The sequence below is a fragment of the Aquarana catesbeiana genome, linkage group LG01 (assembly GCF_042186555.1).
Source record: "Aquarana catesbeiana isolate 2022-GZ linkage group LG01, ASM4218655v1, whole genome shotgun sequence".
Lineage (NCBI taxonomy): Eukaryota > Metazoa > Chordata > Amphibia > Anura > Ranidae > Aquarana > Aquarana catesbeiana.
The window spans coordinates 796,882,535-796,898,933 of record NC_133324.1 but is presented as its reverse complement, the minus strand read 5'-3'; the positions used below and the strand labels follow the sequence as shown (position 1 = coordinate 796,898,933).

The 16,399-nt window shown below is 43.5% G+C and overlaps 1 protein-coding gene across 1 annotated transcript in view; it reads right to left on the bottom strand.

The window, feature by feature from the left end:
- The window catches only part of SNX25 (sorting nexin 25), a 254,772-nt gene that overhangs the window by 187,104 nt on the left and 51,269 nt on the right, over positions 1-16,399 (bottom strand). Inside the window, exon 2 of the mRNA XM_073607376.1 lies at positions 1,693-1,777. Coding sequence (XP_073463477.1) covers positions 1,693-1,777 — 85 coding nt within the window. The remainder of the gene's footprint in view (positions 1-1,692; positions 1,778-16,399) is intronic.

Here is a 16,399-nt window from a genome sequence, read left to right as displayed (position 1 = left end):
GGTTTGGAGAGGCACAGAGACAGACGATTTACCTATTGTGCCTGTAATACTCTTACTAATATGATTTTGTGGATTAACAATTGTCAATAATTTTTAATAAATTGATTTTAATACTGCACTTAGTCTGGCACCCCTCTGTTCCTATTTTTACCATATAGAAAGTTACCTGCTTCACTCTAAGGGTGCTGCTTGGTCTGCAAACTATGGTCTTTTATTATGGACTCTCTTATTACACTTTGATGGTTTATTATATGCGTTTGAACAGAAGGGTGATACCGTCAGGTGCTGCATGAACATCCTCTTATGTATGGACTCTCAGTTTGTACTGATTAATTACATCATGATGTTCTATTGATATGTGCTTTTATACACCCCTCTAGCACCACTGTATACCCTTTTTTCTTAGAACCATAGTCTTAAAGTCTCCTGCAGCATGTCCCTAATCTCTAAAAACACCTGTAGCATGACCATACCCGGACAACTCTCTGCAGCATGACCATACCCGGACAACTCTCTGCAGCATGACCATACCCGGACAACTCCCTGCAGCATGTCCCTAGTGCCTAACCACATCTGTAGCATACCCATAGTCTCTGACTTTTACCTGTAGCGGGCCTGCAGTCTTTTACGGTCTACTCCAGTACAACAGTCTGACAACTTTCCATAGTTTTAGAAAGACTGAACATTGCTTGTTTCTCTTTGGGCCTTTGGTGATGTCAGGGGCCATGCTTTAGGCCCCATATCCCACAATAGGGATAAAGCTTTTCCGCATAAGGGAATTTAATAAGACACGCGGTCATTCACTAAAAGTAGAAGAGCGGTTTAACCTTAAACTGCGTAGGAGGGTTCTTTACTGTAAGAGCGGTTAGGATGTGGAATTCTCTTCCACAGGCGGTGGTCTCAGCGGGGAGCATCGATAATTTCAAAAAACTATTAGATAAGCACCTGAACGACCACAACATACAGGGATATACAATGTAATACTGACATATAATCACACACATAGGTTGGACTTTTCTCAACCTCGCCTGCTATGTAACTATGTCAAGTAATTTGATCACCACATATTTAGAGAGTTCCTATGTCATCATAGTAGTGACTCCCCTTTCTCCCCCAGAACCAGGTTTTAATCAAAATAGAGAAACAGTTTTTGTTTTTTTCGCAGTACTATTTTTTGGCTAACCCACAGCGCCTTAAAAAAATAACATAAAATCACACAAATTAAAAAAATTAAAAAATAGACTCCAAATCATTATAGTTTCATTTCACTGTGCACATGCTTTTTTCTGACTAGCTTGTATGAGCAGATGCATGAACATGAACTAGGACCTGGAACAAATGGTCAAATCCTATATCAGCACTGGGCTGCAGTGATACTTGGAGGTGCCAAACTGTCTATAATTAACTTACACAAGTCTAGCGTTTTGCAAGTCTTGGCAGCGACAAATCTGTCTGTATTTATTTTCTCTTCTTTTGCTGAAGAATTACTAAGTGCTTCATGCCACCTCAAATTATTTTCTAGTCTGCTCACTGCTGCAGTGACAAATGTCTGTTGCGTAGACTGAGCTATTTCCAACTCACAAAAAGTGCCTGCAGGCAGCTGTAGAGAAGCAATCACAGCTGATTAAATTTTCCAGGATAGAATAAGGGAAAAGGGGCAGAAAAAGAAGAGGAAAATTAAGTTGGGCTTACCTTCCTTTAGAGCTTTATCCATGCTGTGACATATAACCACTCTTCTAAGCTGGACTGGTTCATGTACATTCACCGGCTGCATACTCTGGAATAAAAAAAAAAAAAAAAAATGGCATAATCATATTAGAGGTTGCAGCAAACATTCTGCTGAATACTGAAGAGGACCTACAGCTAATACACAACTGGTGGGTTTTCTGCAGACTGACAATTTACTGCTTTTGTGATTTTGGGCCCCCTGTATAAAGTGTAAAGACGATGACCCCTTTCAGATCGGGAGCCCCACGTTAGTCTATAGGCCCCACTGGTAATGTGGATGGATGGATGGATGGATGGATGGATGGATGGATGGATGGATGGATGGATGGATGGATGGATGGATGGATGGATGGATGGATGGATGGATGGATGGATAGATAGATAGATAGATAGATAGATAGATAGATAGATAGATAGATAGATAGATAGATAGATAGACAGACAGATAGATAGACAGACAGATAGACAGACAGATAGATAGATAGATAGATAGATAGACAGATAGACAGATAGATACAGTGGCTTGCGAAAGTATTCGGCCCCCTTGAACTTTTCAACCTTTTGCCACATTTCAGGCTTCAAACATAAAGATATAAAATTTTTATTTTTTGTGAAGAATCACCAACAAGTGGGACACAATTGTGAAGTGGAACGAAATCTTTTGGATTTTTGAAACTTTTTTAACTAATAAAAAAATGAAAAGTGGGGCGTGCAAAATTATTCGGCCCCCTTGCGTTAATACTTTGTAGAGCCACCTTTTGCTGCGATTACAGCTGCAAGTCGCTTGGGGTATGTCTCTATCAGTTTTGCACATCGAGAGACTGAAATTCTTGCCCATTCTTCCTTGCAAAACAGCTCGAGCTCAGTGAGGTTGGATGGAGAGCGTTTGTGAACAGCAATTTTAAGCTCTTTCCACAGATTCTCGATTGGATTCAGGTCTGGACTTTGACTTGGCCATTCTAACACCTGGATACGTTTATTTGTGAACCATTCCTTTGTAGATTTTGCTGTATGTTTGGGATCATTGTCTTGTTGGAAGATAAATCTCCGTCCCAGTTTCAGGTCTTTTGCAGACTCCAACAGGTTTTCATCCAGAATGGTCCTGTATTTGGCTGCATCCATCTTCCCCTCAATTTTAACCATCTTCCCTGTCCCTGCTGAAGAAAAGCAGGCCCAAACCATGATGCTGCCACCACCATGTTTGACAGTGGGGATGGTGTGTTGAGTGTGATGAGCTGTGTTGCTTTTACGCCAAACATATCGTTTTGCATTGTGGCCAAAAAGTTCGATTTTGGTTTCATCGGACCAGAGCACCTTCTTCCACATGTTTGGTGTGTCTCCCAGGTGGCTTGTGGCAAACTTTAGACGAGACTTTTTATGGATATCTTTGAGAAATGGCTTTCTTCTTGCCAGTCTTCCATAAAGGACAGATTTGTGCAGTGTTCAACTGATTGTTGTCCTATGGACAGACTCTCCCACCTCAGCTGTAGTTCTCTGCAGTTCATCCAGAGTGATCATGGGCCTCTTGGCTGCATCTCTGATCAGTCTTCTCCTTGTCTGAGCTGAAAGTTTAGAGGGACAGCCAGGTCTTGGTAGATTTGCAGTGGTCTGATACTCCTTCCATTTCAAAATGATCGCTTGCACAGTGCTCCTTGGGATGTTTAAAGCTTGGGAAATCTTTTTGTATCCAAATCCGGCTTTAAACTTCTCCACAACAGTATTACGGACTTGCCTGGTGTGTTCCTTGGTCTTCATGATGCTCTCTGCGCTTTCAACAGAACCCTGAGACTATCACAGAGCAGGTGCATTTATACAGAGACTTGATTACACACAGGTGGATTCTATTTATCACCATCAGTCATTTAGGACAACATTGGATCATTCAGAGATCCTCGCTGAACTTCTGGAGTGAGTTTGCTGCACTGAAAGTGAAGGGGCCGAATAATTTTTGCACGCACCACTTTTCAGTTTTTTAATTGCTAAAAAAGTTTAAAATATCCAATAGATTTTGTTCCACTTCACAATTGTGTCCCACTTGTTGGTGATTCTTCACAAAAAATTAAAATTTTATATCTTTATGTTTGAAGCCTGAAATGTGGCAAAAGGTTGAAAAGTTCAAGGGGGCCGAATACTTTCGCAAGCCACTGTAGATAGATTTATCTCTTTCTTTTGTGGCCCCCAACGAATCCCAGAGGGGGGGGGCCACAAAAAATATAAGGGGGGGGGTGAGTGCCGTTAGATTATATACTGGAGAATCTCCCGTTTACTCAGCGGCCTCTGTAATAGGAAAGCCAATCTCCTGGGCTAGCATTGGACACTGTTCTGTCTATCATAGGAGGCAGGACTTTGTATTAAAGAGGCCGCCGAGTAAACAGGAGATTCTCCTGTATGTAATCTGTCGACACTTGTCCCGCCCCCTCCCTGTCCCCTCCGAGGCAGCAGACGGGCATGGATCAAGCTGCACTGATGGCAATGGTGAGGCTGCATTCAGGCAATGGTGAGGCTACATTCATGGCAACGGAGAGGCTGCAGATGGGCACTGATTATGCTGCATTGATGGGCACTGCCCCTTCTTTTGCTTCACTGTTCTTTATTTAAAATGTAATTTTTTTCCTCAAACTTCCATCTTAAAGTGAAGGTGCGTGTTATACGCTGATAAATACGGGATATCCAAATAACACGCCCAAGCTTATCCTTAGACTCTTCACCACACACAGCCACAAAAGGCAAGAGAATTCTTATTGGGCAGTGCATTAGTTAATTTGCATTTATTTTGAAAAAGATTTGAACACCCCTGATTTAAAGGGATGTGCATCTGTGTACGTCTGATTTCCTCCAAGTCTGTCCAGGTTCGGAAAACAACCGACAACTCAACAAGCGGTGCATTGCAACTGGAGCATGTGTACAGCCCCTTCAAAGTTTGTTATTTTTTAAGTGAGTGGGAAAGACATGGCTCAACGACGACACCCCCTTGCCACCTGTGTGAAAGCTATAACAAAATCACTTAAGTGACATGATCTTAAGAACTATTCTTGTTCTATTACAAATTTAACTCCCACAGCTATGTAACAAAATCCAAATCAGCATCAGAAAATATTGAAAGTCCAAATCTGGCCAGTAGTGGTTTTAATATAGGATGGCTCCTGTCTTTGAGAAAGAGGCATATCAAATCAATCAAGTAGAAAAGTATTGGTTAGCAGAATTATAGGCATTAGTTCATGGGCAGCACTGTGGCCAAGTGGTTAGCACTTCCACCTAGCACCACTAGGGTTGTTGGTTCAAATTCCAACCATGACACTGCCTGTCTGAAGTTTATATGTTCTGGTGCCCACGTGGGGATACTCCAGTTTCCTCACACTTCAAAGACATGCTGGTAGGTTAATGGACTCCTGTCTAAATTGGCCCTAGTATATGTATTTTGAGTTAGGAACCTTAGATTGTAAGGTCTCTGAGAGCAGGCACTGATGTGAATGTACAATATACGTAAAGCGCTTTGTAAATTGATGACACTATACAAGTATCTGTAATAAATAAAAAATTGTACAAAAATGTTAGCCACCAGCATGTACAGGCACCCCATAACTTATTAATGCTGAACAAACATAAAAACTTTTTTCTAACAGGTTTCTATCACTTAGACCAGTGTTTCTCAACCTTTTTTTCAGTCAAGGCACCCTTAAAAATTATGGACCTGAGGCACCCTATTCTAAAATGTAAAAACTATTCTAATAGTGTTACATAATACATCAACATCCATACACATAGGACACCCAACGTTAGAGGTGATTTATTCTTCCAAATCCAATACACTTTTGCACACTGGTACTGACAGTATTCCAGGGTTTCTCTTCTCCGTCAGTTTTTCTCCATCATTCAGCTAATGTGTCCCGAGCAACGACGGAGAGGTTCAGGGGAAAGTCATTGGTTCCTAGGATGCTGGTGGCTAGAAGATTGTAATTGTGCACAATGAAAACCTGTGGCTTTGTGTAATCAAAAGGCAGGCTTCATCCATCCAGCTTCATCTGCTGGCTTGTATACATTTTTGGGCAATTTTTAGGCATTTTGCCAAGGCACCCCCTGAAGAAACCTCAAGGCACCCTGGCTGAAAAGGGCTGACTTCCTGTCATCACTACCAGGGGGGTCAGACAAGATAAGCAATAGAAGCCCCTTCTCCAGCTTAATCTCTACCAGGTATGTGACAGATGCGGTCTATGCACGTGCACTACTTTATGCAAATGGAGGCACATAGCTGTGTACAACCTCCTTCATCCATTCATGACTATGGGTGGCTGATGTGCATAGCTCTTAGACTCCTGTGGGGCATCAGAAATATGCGTCTTTACTTTGCATGGGCAAGTGCACCCATATGCATGTCGCCCAATATATTTTTTTAAAGTGGTTGTAAATTCTTACATATACCCAGTGAAGGGACTGGCCTCAGGTGATACATAAGTTGTACCAGTTTATCTACAGCAGCCGGTCCCCTATATCCTTTCAAAGTGCAGAATTTACACAGGATCCCTCAGCTCTGAAAAGCAGGGGGTGGAGAGCTGAAATCAAAGAGCTCAGTGAGGAGAGTTCTGAGAGCTGATTGAAGGGAAGATACACCCCACTCCATTCACACGAGAACATAGCTGAGGTTGTTAAATCACAGGCTGTGCTTGCCCATCACCTTTTTTCTCTTGGTGTCAGGAAAAATTGTCATACTGATAGAGAAATGTGGCAGCAGACCGAAATGGCACTTGGTGCTCTGGATTGAGACAAGTACACACTACAGAGGGACATGCTTTGTTCATATTTCACATCAGAGCTTTACAACCACTTTAAATATGGAGAACCATTCACACCAGTCACTTCCCATAAAGGCGCTTATTTATAAAAAGTCCCTTGCACATTTATACACACTCTAGAAGAGGAGAAAAGAGATTAGGAAAAGGCCACACAGATGTTCTGCTTAGCAGGCTTCTAAATCTGAAATGCAATCTAGAGCTAGTGAGAAATGATACCACCAATATAAGCTGATCTCCACTGAGCACTATATAGTCCTGCGGTGACAGTGAAACATTTTTCTCCCAGGATGACACAGGACCCAATGACAACATCCATATCATCATGGTTAATGGCCAACACTCTACTGCTCAGCAACAGAACGGTGTCCTTTAACATGCAAGGAAAGAAAATATGAAAGCTAGCATTGCCGACTTCTATAGGGGTACGCTTTAACACGTCATTCTAATTTTTGCTTTACTATCTATCGTTAGGGATGAGGTTCAGGTTCAGTTACACCATTGGTTTGAGGCAAAACCCTGCATGTTCAATCTTTGTGATCTTGTAGAACTAATGCTGCAGTTCACCCACCAGAATTCATTGTACTGCAAGGGTCTTTGAACTTTGGCCAGCAGGCAAAGCAGGGTCAATAATGGGGGTTTTGGTTTTGTGCCAGCCCCTGAACTATAAAAAGGGGAACACAGAGCAGCCATGGTGTCACAGAAGTGGAAGTTGCTCAAGTATATGGAAAGCTGACAAAAGTCTGTTAGGAAATTGTACTTGAATTCTGATTGCTAGCTTTTTGGGCAATCAGCCCCTCTGCTGCCATTTTCCTTAGAATTGTGGGCTTATTTGTCATTTATAGTTGCTCCCTCATTCATAGAAAAAACTTTTTCCCACTTGGCATGGGACCCAGAAGCAAATGAATATCACTGGATTAGCAGAGTCTACTTCAGTGATTTCCAGCTTCCAGGGGCATCAGCCAGGTATGGTATATGAGTGCATCCGGAAAGTATTCACATCGCTTCACTTTTTTCACATTTTATGTTATAGTTACATAGTTACATAGTAGGTGAGGTTGAAAAAAGACACAAGTCCATCAAGTCCAACCTATGTGTGTGATTATGTGTCAGTATTACATTGTATATCCCTGTATATTGCGGTCATTCAGGTGATTATCTAATAGTTTCTTGAAGCTATCAATGCTCCCCGCTGAGACCACCGCCTGTGGAAGGGAATTCCACATCCTTGCCGCTCTTACAGTAAAGAACCCTCTACGTAGTTTAAGGTTAAACCTCTTTTCCTCTAATTGCAATGAGTGGCCACGAGTCTTATTAAACTCTCTTCTGCGAAAAAGTTTTATCCCTATTGTGGGGTCACCAGTACAGTATTTGTAAATTGAAATCATATCCCCTCTCAAGCGTCTCTTCTCCAGAGAGAATAAGTTCAGTGCTCGCAACCTTTCCTCATAACTAAGATCCTCCAGACCCTTTATTAGCTTTGTTGCCCTTCTTTGTACTCGCTCCATTTCCAGTACGTCCCTCCTGAGGACTGGTGCCCAGAACTGGACAGCATACTCCAGGTGCGGGCGGACCAGAGTCTTGTAGAGCGGGAGAATTATCGTTTTATCTCTGCAGTTGATCCCCCTTTTAATGCATGCCAATATTCTGTTTGCTTTATTAGCAGCAGCTTGGCATTGCATGCCGTTGCTGAGCCTATCATCCACTAGGACCCCCAAGTCCTTTTCCATCCTAGATTCCCCCAGAGGTTCTCCCCCCAGTGTATAGATTGCATTCATATTTTTGACACCCAAATGCATTATTTTACATTTTTCTACATTGAACCTCATTTGCCATGTAGTCGCCCACCCCATTAATTTGTTCAGGTCTTTTTGCAAGATTTCCACATCCTGCTGAGAAGTTATTGCCCTGCTTAGCTTAGTATCATCTGCAAATACAGAGATGGAACTGTTTATCCCATCCTCCAGGTCATTTATGAACAAATTAAATAGGATTGGTCCCAGCACAGAACCCTGGGGGACCCCACTACCCACCCCTGACCATTCTGAGTACTCCCCATTTATCACCACCCTCTGAACACGCCCTTGTAGCCAGTTTTCAATCCATGTACTCACCCTATGGTCCATGCCAACGCACCTTATTTTGTACAGTAAACGTTTATGGGGAACTGTGTCAAATGCTTTTGCAAAATCCAGATACACCACGTCTACGGGCCTTCCTTTATCTAGATGGCAACTCACCTCCTCATAGAAGGTTAATAGATTGGTTTGGCAAGAACGATTCTTCATGAATCCATGCTGATTACTGCTAATGATATCATTCTTATTACTAAAATCTTGTATATAGTCCCTTATCATCCCCTCCAAGAGTTTACATACTATTGATGTTAGGCTAACTGGTCTGTAATTCCCAGGGATGTTTTTTGGGCCCTTTTTAAATATTGGTGCTACATTGGCTTTTCTCCAATCAGCTGGCACCATTCCAGTCAATAGACTGTCTGTAAAAATTAGGAACAACGGTCTGGCAATCACCTGACTGAGTTCCCTAAGTACCCTCGGATGCAAGCCATCTGGTCCCGGTGATTTATTAATGTTAAGTTTCTCAAGTCTAATTTTAATTCCGTCCTCTGTTAACCATGTAGGTGCTTCCTGTGTTGTGTCATGAGGATAAACACTGCAGTTTTGGTTACTGAAGCCCCCCGATTCACTCGTGAATACTGAGGAGAAGAATAAATTCAATACCTCTGCCATCTCCCCATCCTTTGTAACCAGATGTCCTTCCTCATTCTTTATGGGGCCAATATGGTCTGTCCTCCCTTTTTTACTGTTTACATACTTAAAGAATTTCTTGGGATTTTTTTTGCTCTCCTCCGCTATGTGTCTTTCATGTTCTATCTTAGCCATCCTAATTGCACCCTTACATTTCTTATTGCATTCTTTATAAATTCTGAATGCTGTGGATGATCCCTCAACCTTGTATTTTTTGAAGGCCTTCTCCTTTGCTTTTATATGCATTTTTACATTGGAGTTAAGCCATCCAGGATGTTTGTTCGCTCTTTTAAATTTATTACCCAATGGGATACATTGGCTAATGCCCTTGTTTAATATGCTCTTAAAGCAAACCCATCTCTCCTCTGTATTCTTTGTTCCTAATATTTTATCCCAATTTATGCCTTTTAGCAAGGTTTGTAGTTTAGGGAAGTTGGCTCTTTTGAAATTCAGTGTCTTTGTGTTCCCTTCATGTCTCCTATTTGTGTGATTTATACTGAAACTAATTGACCTGTGATCGCTGTTACCTAAATTGCCCCGTATTTCCACATCTGTTATCAGGTCTGTATTGTTGGTAATCAGTAGATCTAGTAATGTTTTATTTCTAGTTGGTGCGTCTACCATCTGACCCATAAAATTGTCCTGCAAGACATTAAGGAACTGGCGAGCCTTAAATGAATGCGCGGTTCCCTCCGCCCAGTCTATGTCTGGATAATTAAAATCCCCCATTATGATAACACTTCCCATCCTTGCTGCTAATCCAATTTGTGATAGGAGATCCGTCTCCACTTCCTCCCTCAGGTTAGGGGGCCTATAGCATACTCCCAGTATTATTTTCCCCTTAGCTTCATCCCTTTGGAGCTCTACCCATAAAGATTCCACCTCCTCCCTAGCCCCCTCAGTGATGTCATCTCTCACATTCACTTGTACATTATTCTTGATATATAGGCATACCCCTCCCCCTTTTTTACCCTCTCTATCCTTGCGGTATAGGGTATACCCTTGAATGTTTGCCAGCCAATCATGAGAGCTGTTGAACCAGGTCTCTGAAATTCCCACAAAATCCAAATCCTCCTTGTACAACAGTATCTCTAGTTCACCCATCTTGTCCGCCAGGCTCCTGGCATTGGTGAACATGCCACATAGTTTAGACCGGTCGCATATTGTCCTCATATTGGGTGTTTCAAGATTGCAACTTGGACTTGCTACTATACTCACCTTGTGTTTTTGTGCTTTGGTTAACCTACCACTAATGCCCCCAATACTACCCTCTGGAATATCTTCCGCGCTGGCTATCACTGTCTCTGGACCCTCCCCCCCATCGCCTAGTTTAAAAACCCCTCTAACTTTTTGGCCATCTTCATTCCCAGCAGATCTGCACCCTCCTCATTTAGGTGCAGTCCGTCCCTTCTATAGTACCGGTTACCGACTGAGAAGTCGGCCCAGTCCTCCAGGAACCCAAACCCCTCCTTACTACACCAGCTCTTCAGCCACTTGTTTACTTCCCTAATCTCCCTCTGCCTCTCTGGTGTGGCTCGATGTACCGGTAGTATTCCTGAGAACACTACCTTGGAGGTCCTTTTCCTCAATTTAGCTCCTAAGTCCCTAAAATCGTTCTTTAGGACACTCCATCTGCCTCTGACTTTGTCATTGGTGCCAACGTGCACCATGACAGCCGGGTCTTCCCCAGCCCCTGCCAGTAATCTGTCCACAAGATCCGTGATGTGCCGAACCCGAGCGCCCGGTAGACAACATACTGTTCGGCGCTTCAGGTCTTGGTTACAGATTGCCCTCTCTGTCCTTCTAAGAATTGAGTCCCCTACCACCAGAATCTGTCTTTCCTTTCCCTTTGCTGCCCCCCCACTCTCACTGGAGGAGTTCTTCCCCTGGCAGCTAGGAGAGTCCCTCAACTCCAGCAGTGCTGGTCCCTGACTGGTTACACCAATGTCACTCAATGGAGCGTACTTATTGGGATGCTCCAGTCCTGGATCGGCCTCCCTGGCACTTCCCCCTCTACCCCTCCTGACTGTCACCCATCTACTCTTTGCTAGTGCCTGCACCTCTTTGTCTCCACCCGCCTCTGTGCTGGCCCCTGCCGGCACCTGCCGTGTACGTTCCTGGCTCACCTTTAGTATGGAGGGACTTCTCAGTGCTGACAGTTGCTTCCCCAGATTCAGAACCTGGGCTTCCAGGGAAACAATGTGCTTACATTTTGCACAGCAGTATTCGCCCTCGATCGGATGATCAAGGAACGCATACATGCGGCAAGATGTACAAAGAGTCGCCTCTCCACACCCGCCGGGCATCGTACCTATTAAATTTAGTGAGGATTTTACCCTGTCCAAATTACCTAACAACTAGCTTCCTGGCACTAATACTCAAGACAATACACAGGTACACAATACACAAGTACTAACGATCCACACACACTACTCAGACAACACTCAGATACTCACACTACACAGGTACTATGACCCCTGTTATAACCTCCTGTTTTAAACTCTTGTTTATAACTCCCACTTAAAAAAGCTCCACTTACCCCAAGCTCCACAGCTTCAAACTGAGCACGCTCAACTGAGTCCTACAACAAGTTAAATAGTCACCTGGGAGCAATTAACCACACCCTTAATTGATAGACTGATGAAACAAAAAACAGCCATTTTCCAAAATAGAATAAATTCTACAAACAATACCCCATAATGACAACGTAAAAGAAGTTTGTTTGAAATATTTACAAATTTATTAAAAATGAAAAAAATCCTATGTACAGTATCTCACAAAAGTGAGTACACCCCTCACATTTTTGTAAATATTTTATTGTATCTTTTCATGTGACAACACTGAAGAAAATGACACTTTGCTACAATGTAAAGTAGTGAGTGTACAGCTTGTATAACAGTGCAAATTTGCTGTCCTCTCAAAATAACTCACACAGCCATTAATGTCTAAACCGCTGGCAACAAAAGCGAGTACACCTCTAAGTGAAAATGTCCAAATTGTACCCAAAATGTCAATATTTTGGGTGGCCACCATTATTTTCCAGCACTGTCTTAACCCTCTTGGACATGGAGTAGACCAGAGCTTCACAGGTTGCCACTGGAGTCCTCTATATAGAAAACACATATAGGAGCAAAGAAACATGCTGCACACCCCAAATAGTGACTACAAAAAAAAGGGAAAGGGTCCCCCAGGGGTGGGGTTTTCTAGGCAGCAAAAAAACTGTAAAGGTAACTCATATAGGAGTAAAAATGATTACATCAATAAAGCTATACATTTTTATTCTAAGAGTTACCTTTACAATTTTTTGCCTAGAAAACCCCACCCCTGGGAGACCCTTCTCTTTTTTTTGTAGCCACTGGAGTCCTCTTCCACTCCTCCATGACATCACAGAGCTGGTGGATGTTAGAGACCTTGCGCTCCTCCACCTTCCGTTTGAGGATGCCCCACAGATGCTCAATAGGGTTTAGGTCTGGAGACATGCTTGGCCAGGCCATCACCTTTACCCTCAGCTACTTTAGCAATGCAGTGGTCGTCTTGGAGGTGTGTTTGGGGTTGTTGGAATACTGCCCTGCCTGCGGCCCAGTCTGCCAAGGGAGGGGATCATGCTCTGCTTCAGTATGTCACAGTACATGTAGGCATTCATGGTTCCCTCAATGAACTGTAGCTCCCGAGTGACAGCAGCACTCATGCAGCCCCAGACCATGACACTCCCACCACCATGCTTGACAGTAGACAATACACATTTGTACTCCTCACCAGGTTGACACCACACAAGCTTGACACCATCTGAACCAAATAAGTTTATCTTGGTCTCATCAGACCACAGGACATGGTTCCAGTAATCCATGTTCTTAGCCTGCAGCAACCTGTTTGTGGGCTTTCTTGTGCATCATCTTTAGAAGAGGCTTCCTTCTAGGATGACAGCCATACAGACCAATTCGATGTAGGGTATGGTCTGAGCACCGACAGGCTGACCCCCCCCACACACACACACACACACACACACACACCTTCAACCTCTGCAGCAATGCTGGCAACACTCATACGTCTATTTCCCAAAGACAACCTCTGGATATAACGCCAGGCACGTGCACTCAGCTTCTTTGGTCGACCATGGGGAGGCCTCTGTTCTGAGTGGAACCTGTCCTGATAAACCACTGTATGGTCTTGGCCACTATGCTGCATCTCAGTTTCAGGGTTTTGGCAATCTTCTTATAGCCTAGGCCATCTTTATGTAGAGCAACAATTCTTTTTTTCAGATCCTCAGAGAGTTCTTTGCCATGAGGTGCCATGTTGAACTTCCAGTGACCAGTAAGAGAGAGAGCGATATCAAATTTAACACCATTCCCCATTCACACTTGCAACACTAAAAAGTCACATGACACCAGGGAGGGAAAATGGCTAATTGGGCTCAATTCGGACATTTTGACTTGGGGTTGTACTCACTTTTGTTGCCAGCGGTTTAGACATTAATGGCTGTGTGTCGAGTTATTTTGAGGAGACAGCAAATTTACACTGTTATACAAGCTGTATACTCACTACTTTACATTGTAGCAAAGTGTCATTTCTTCAGTGTTGTCAAATGAAAATAGATAATAAAATATTTACAAAAATGTGAGGAAAAGACTGAAAGACATCCCCACAGCATGATGATGTCACCACCATGCGTCACTGTAGGGATGGTATTGGGCAGGTGATGAGCGGTGCTTGGTTTCCTCCCGACATGACGCTTGGCATTCAGGCTAAAGAGTTCAATCTTTGTTTCATGGCCTGAGAGTCCTTCAGGTGCCTTTTGGCAAACTCCAGGTGGGCTGTCATGTGCCTTTTACTGAGGAGTGGCTTCTGTCTGGCCACTCTACCATACAGGCCTGATTGGTAGAGTGCTGTAGAGATGGATGTTCTCCTGGAAGGTTCTCTCTCAACAGAGAAATGCTGGAGCTCTGTCAGAGTGACCATCGGGTTCTTGGTCACCTCCATGACTAAGGCCCTTCTCCCCCGATCGCTCAGTTTGGCCGGCTGCCCGCTCTAGGAAGAGTCCTGGTGGTTCCAAACTTCATCCATTTGCGGATGATGGAGGCCACTGTGCTCATTGGGGCCTTCAATGTTGCAAAAAAAAAAAAAAAAATCCTGTGCCCTTCCTCAGATGTGCCTTAATACAATAATGTATTGGATGTCTACAGACAATTCCTTGGGCTTCATGGCTTGGTTTGTGCTCTGACTGTCAGGGCTGGGCTCAGCCCTTCATTCTCTGAGCTGGCCACTCAGCTATTGGCTAATTGCCAGCTCCCATCTCTCTCCAGTTACCCAGCTGTTGTGATTCTGCTCGCCAGTCTTGCCTACTTAAAGCCGTCCAGCTCACTTGATCTCTGCCTTCGCCTTTGTCAACATCACAGAGACTTTCTCCTGCGTTCCTGTTGAAGACTTGCTCGGCTGACGTTCCTTCTGGCTTCTGATCCTGCTTGCTGTACTACTACATTTATCTCTGGCTCTCTGACATTTGCTTGGCTGACTACCCGATCCGGTTACTGAACTCTGGCTTTTTTTGACTACGCTTACTCTGTTTACCTTGTTATTATTATTATACAAGTGTGATTTAACTATACTTCTGTCTTGGTCTGATTCATGGTTCCTGATACTGACATGCATTGTTAAAGGGGTTGTAAATGTAAAAGTTTTTTCACCTTAATGCATTCTATGCATTAAGGTGAAAAAACATCCGACAATACCGCCCCCCCAACCCCCCCGTTTTACTTACCTGACCCGTCGAAAGTACCGCGCTCGCTCCCAACATCCTCTTCGCCGCTCAGCCTGGCCGTTGATTGGCTAGAGTGGATGGATTGAAAGCAGCGCAGCCATTGGCTCGCGCTGCTATCAATCACATCCAATGACGCGACGCACTGGGGGGCGGGGCCAAGTGATACAGTGAGCGGCTATGGCCGCCAGCTGGTTCACGGGAGCATGCCTGCAAGCACTCAACACCATGTGAGGGAGCTCGCATAAAAGTGTTGAGTCCTTGAGGGGGGGGGGGGGAGAGGCGAGACAGCCGCCGAGGGACCCCAGAAGACCAGGTTCGGGGGCACTCAGCAAAACAAGCTGCACAGTGGAAGTATAACATGTTTGTTATTAAAAAAAAAAAAAAAAAAAACACACAACTTTAGTGATCCTTTAACTGTGCTTTTCTAAATCACGTCCAATCAACTGAATTTACCAAAGGTGGACTCCAATCAAGTTGTAGAAACGTCTTAAGGAGGATCAGTGGAAACAGGATGCACCTGAGCTCAATTCTGAGTGTCATGGCAAAGGCTGTGAATTACTTATGTACATGTGATTTTTGTTTTAGTTTATTTTTAATACATTTGCAAAGATTTTAAACAAACTTCTTTCATGTTGTCATTATGGGGTATTGTTTGAATAATTTTGAGGAAAATAATGAATCTAATCTATTTTGGAATACGGCTGTAACATAGCAAAATGTGGAAAAAGAGAAGTGCTGTGAATACTTTCTGGATGCACTGTACATAGTTACATCAATGTATCTATGTATAAAGTATCCATACTTGGAATTCTTCTTTAAATTGTACCTGAATATATACTACATCCACAGAACAGCAAAAATTAGAGTAGGAAAACAAGTACAAACTCTTTGGCTTTGTTAGGTTTGCCACTTCCATTTCAGTTCAAAGTACATTTTACACACTGACAGAATTTGAAGAGATCACTATGAATAGGACAAATCGAGGCTTCAACAAAAGACTCCAGGCACACAAGTTCTTTCAGAAATAGACACATTCTTGTAGCTTATTCCTGAAGTCTTAGTCCCGGTTCACACAGGGGCGGCACGACTTGCAGGTCGCCTCGCCGAGGCGACCTGCACACGACTTCCACGGTGACTTGCAAAACGACTTCTGTATAGAAGTCTATGCAAGTTGCCCCCAAAGTAGTACAGGAACCTTTTTCTAAGTCAGAGCGACTTGCGTCGCTCCTATTAGAACGGTTCCATTGTACAGAACGGGAGGCGACTTGTCAGGCGGCTAGGTCACCTGACAAGTCGCCCCTGTGTGAACCGGCACTTATCTCGCTTAAGTGAAAATGGATTCAGATTAAAGCTAAAACTAA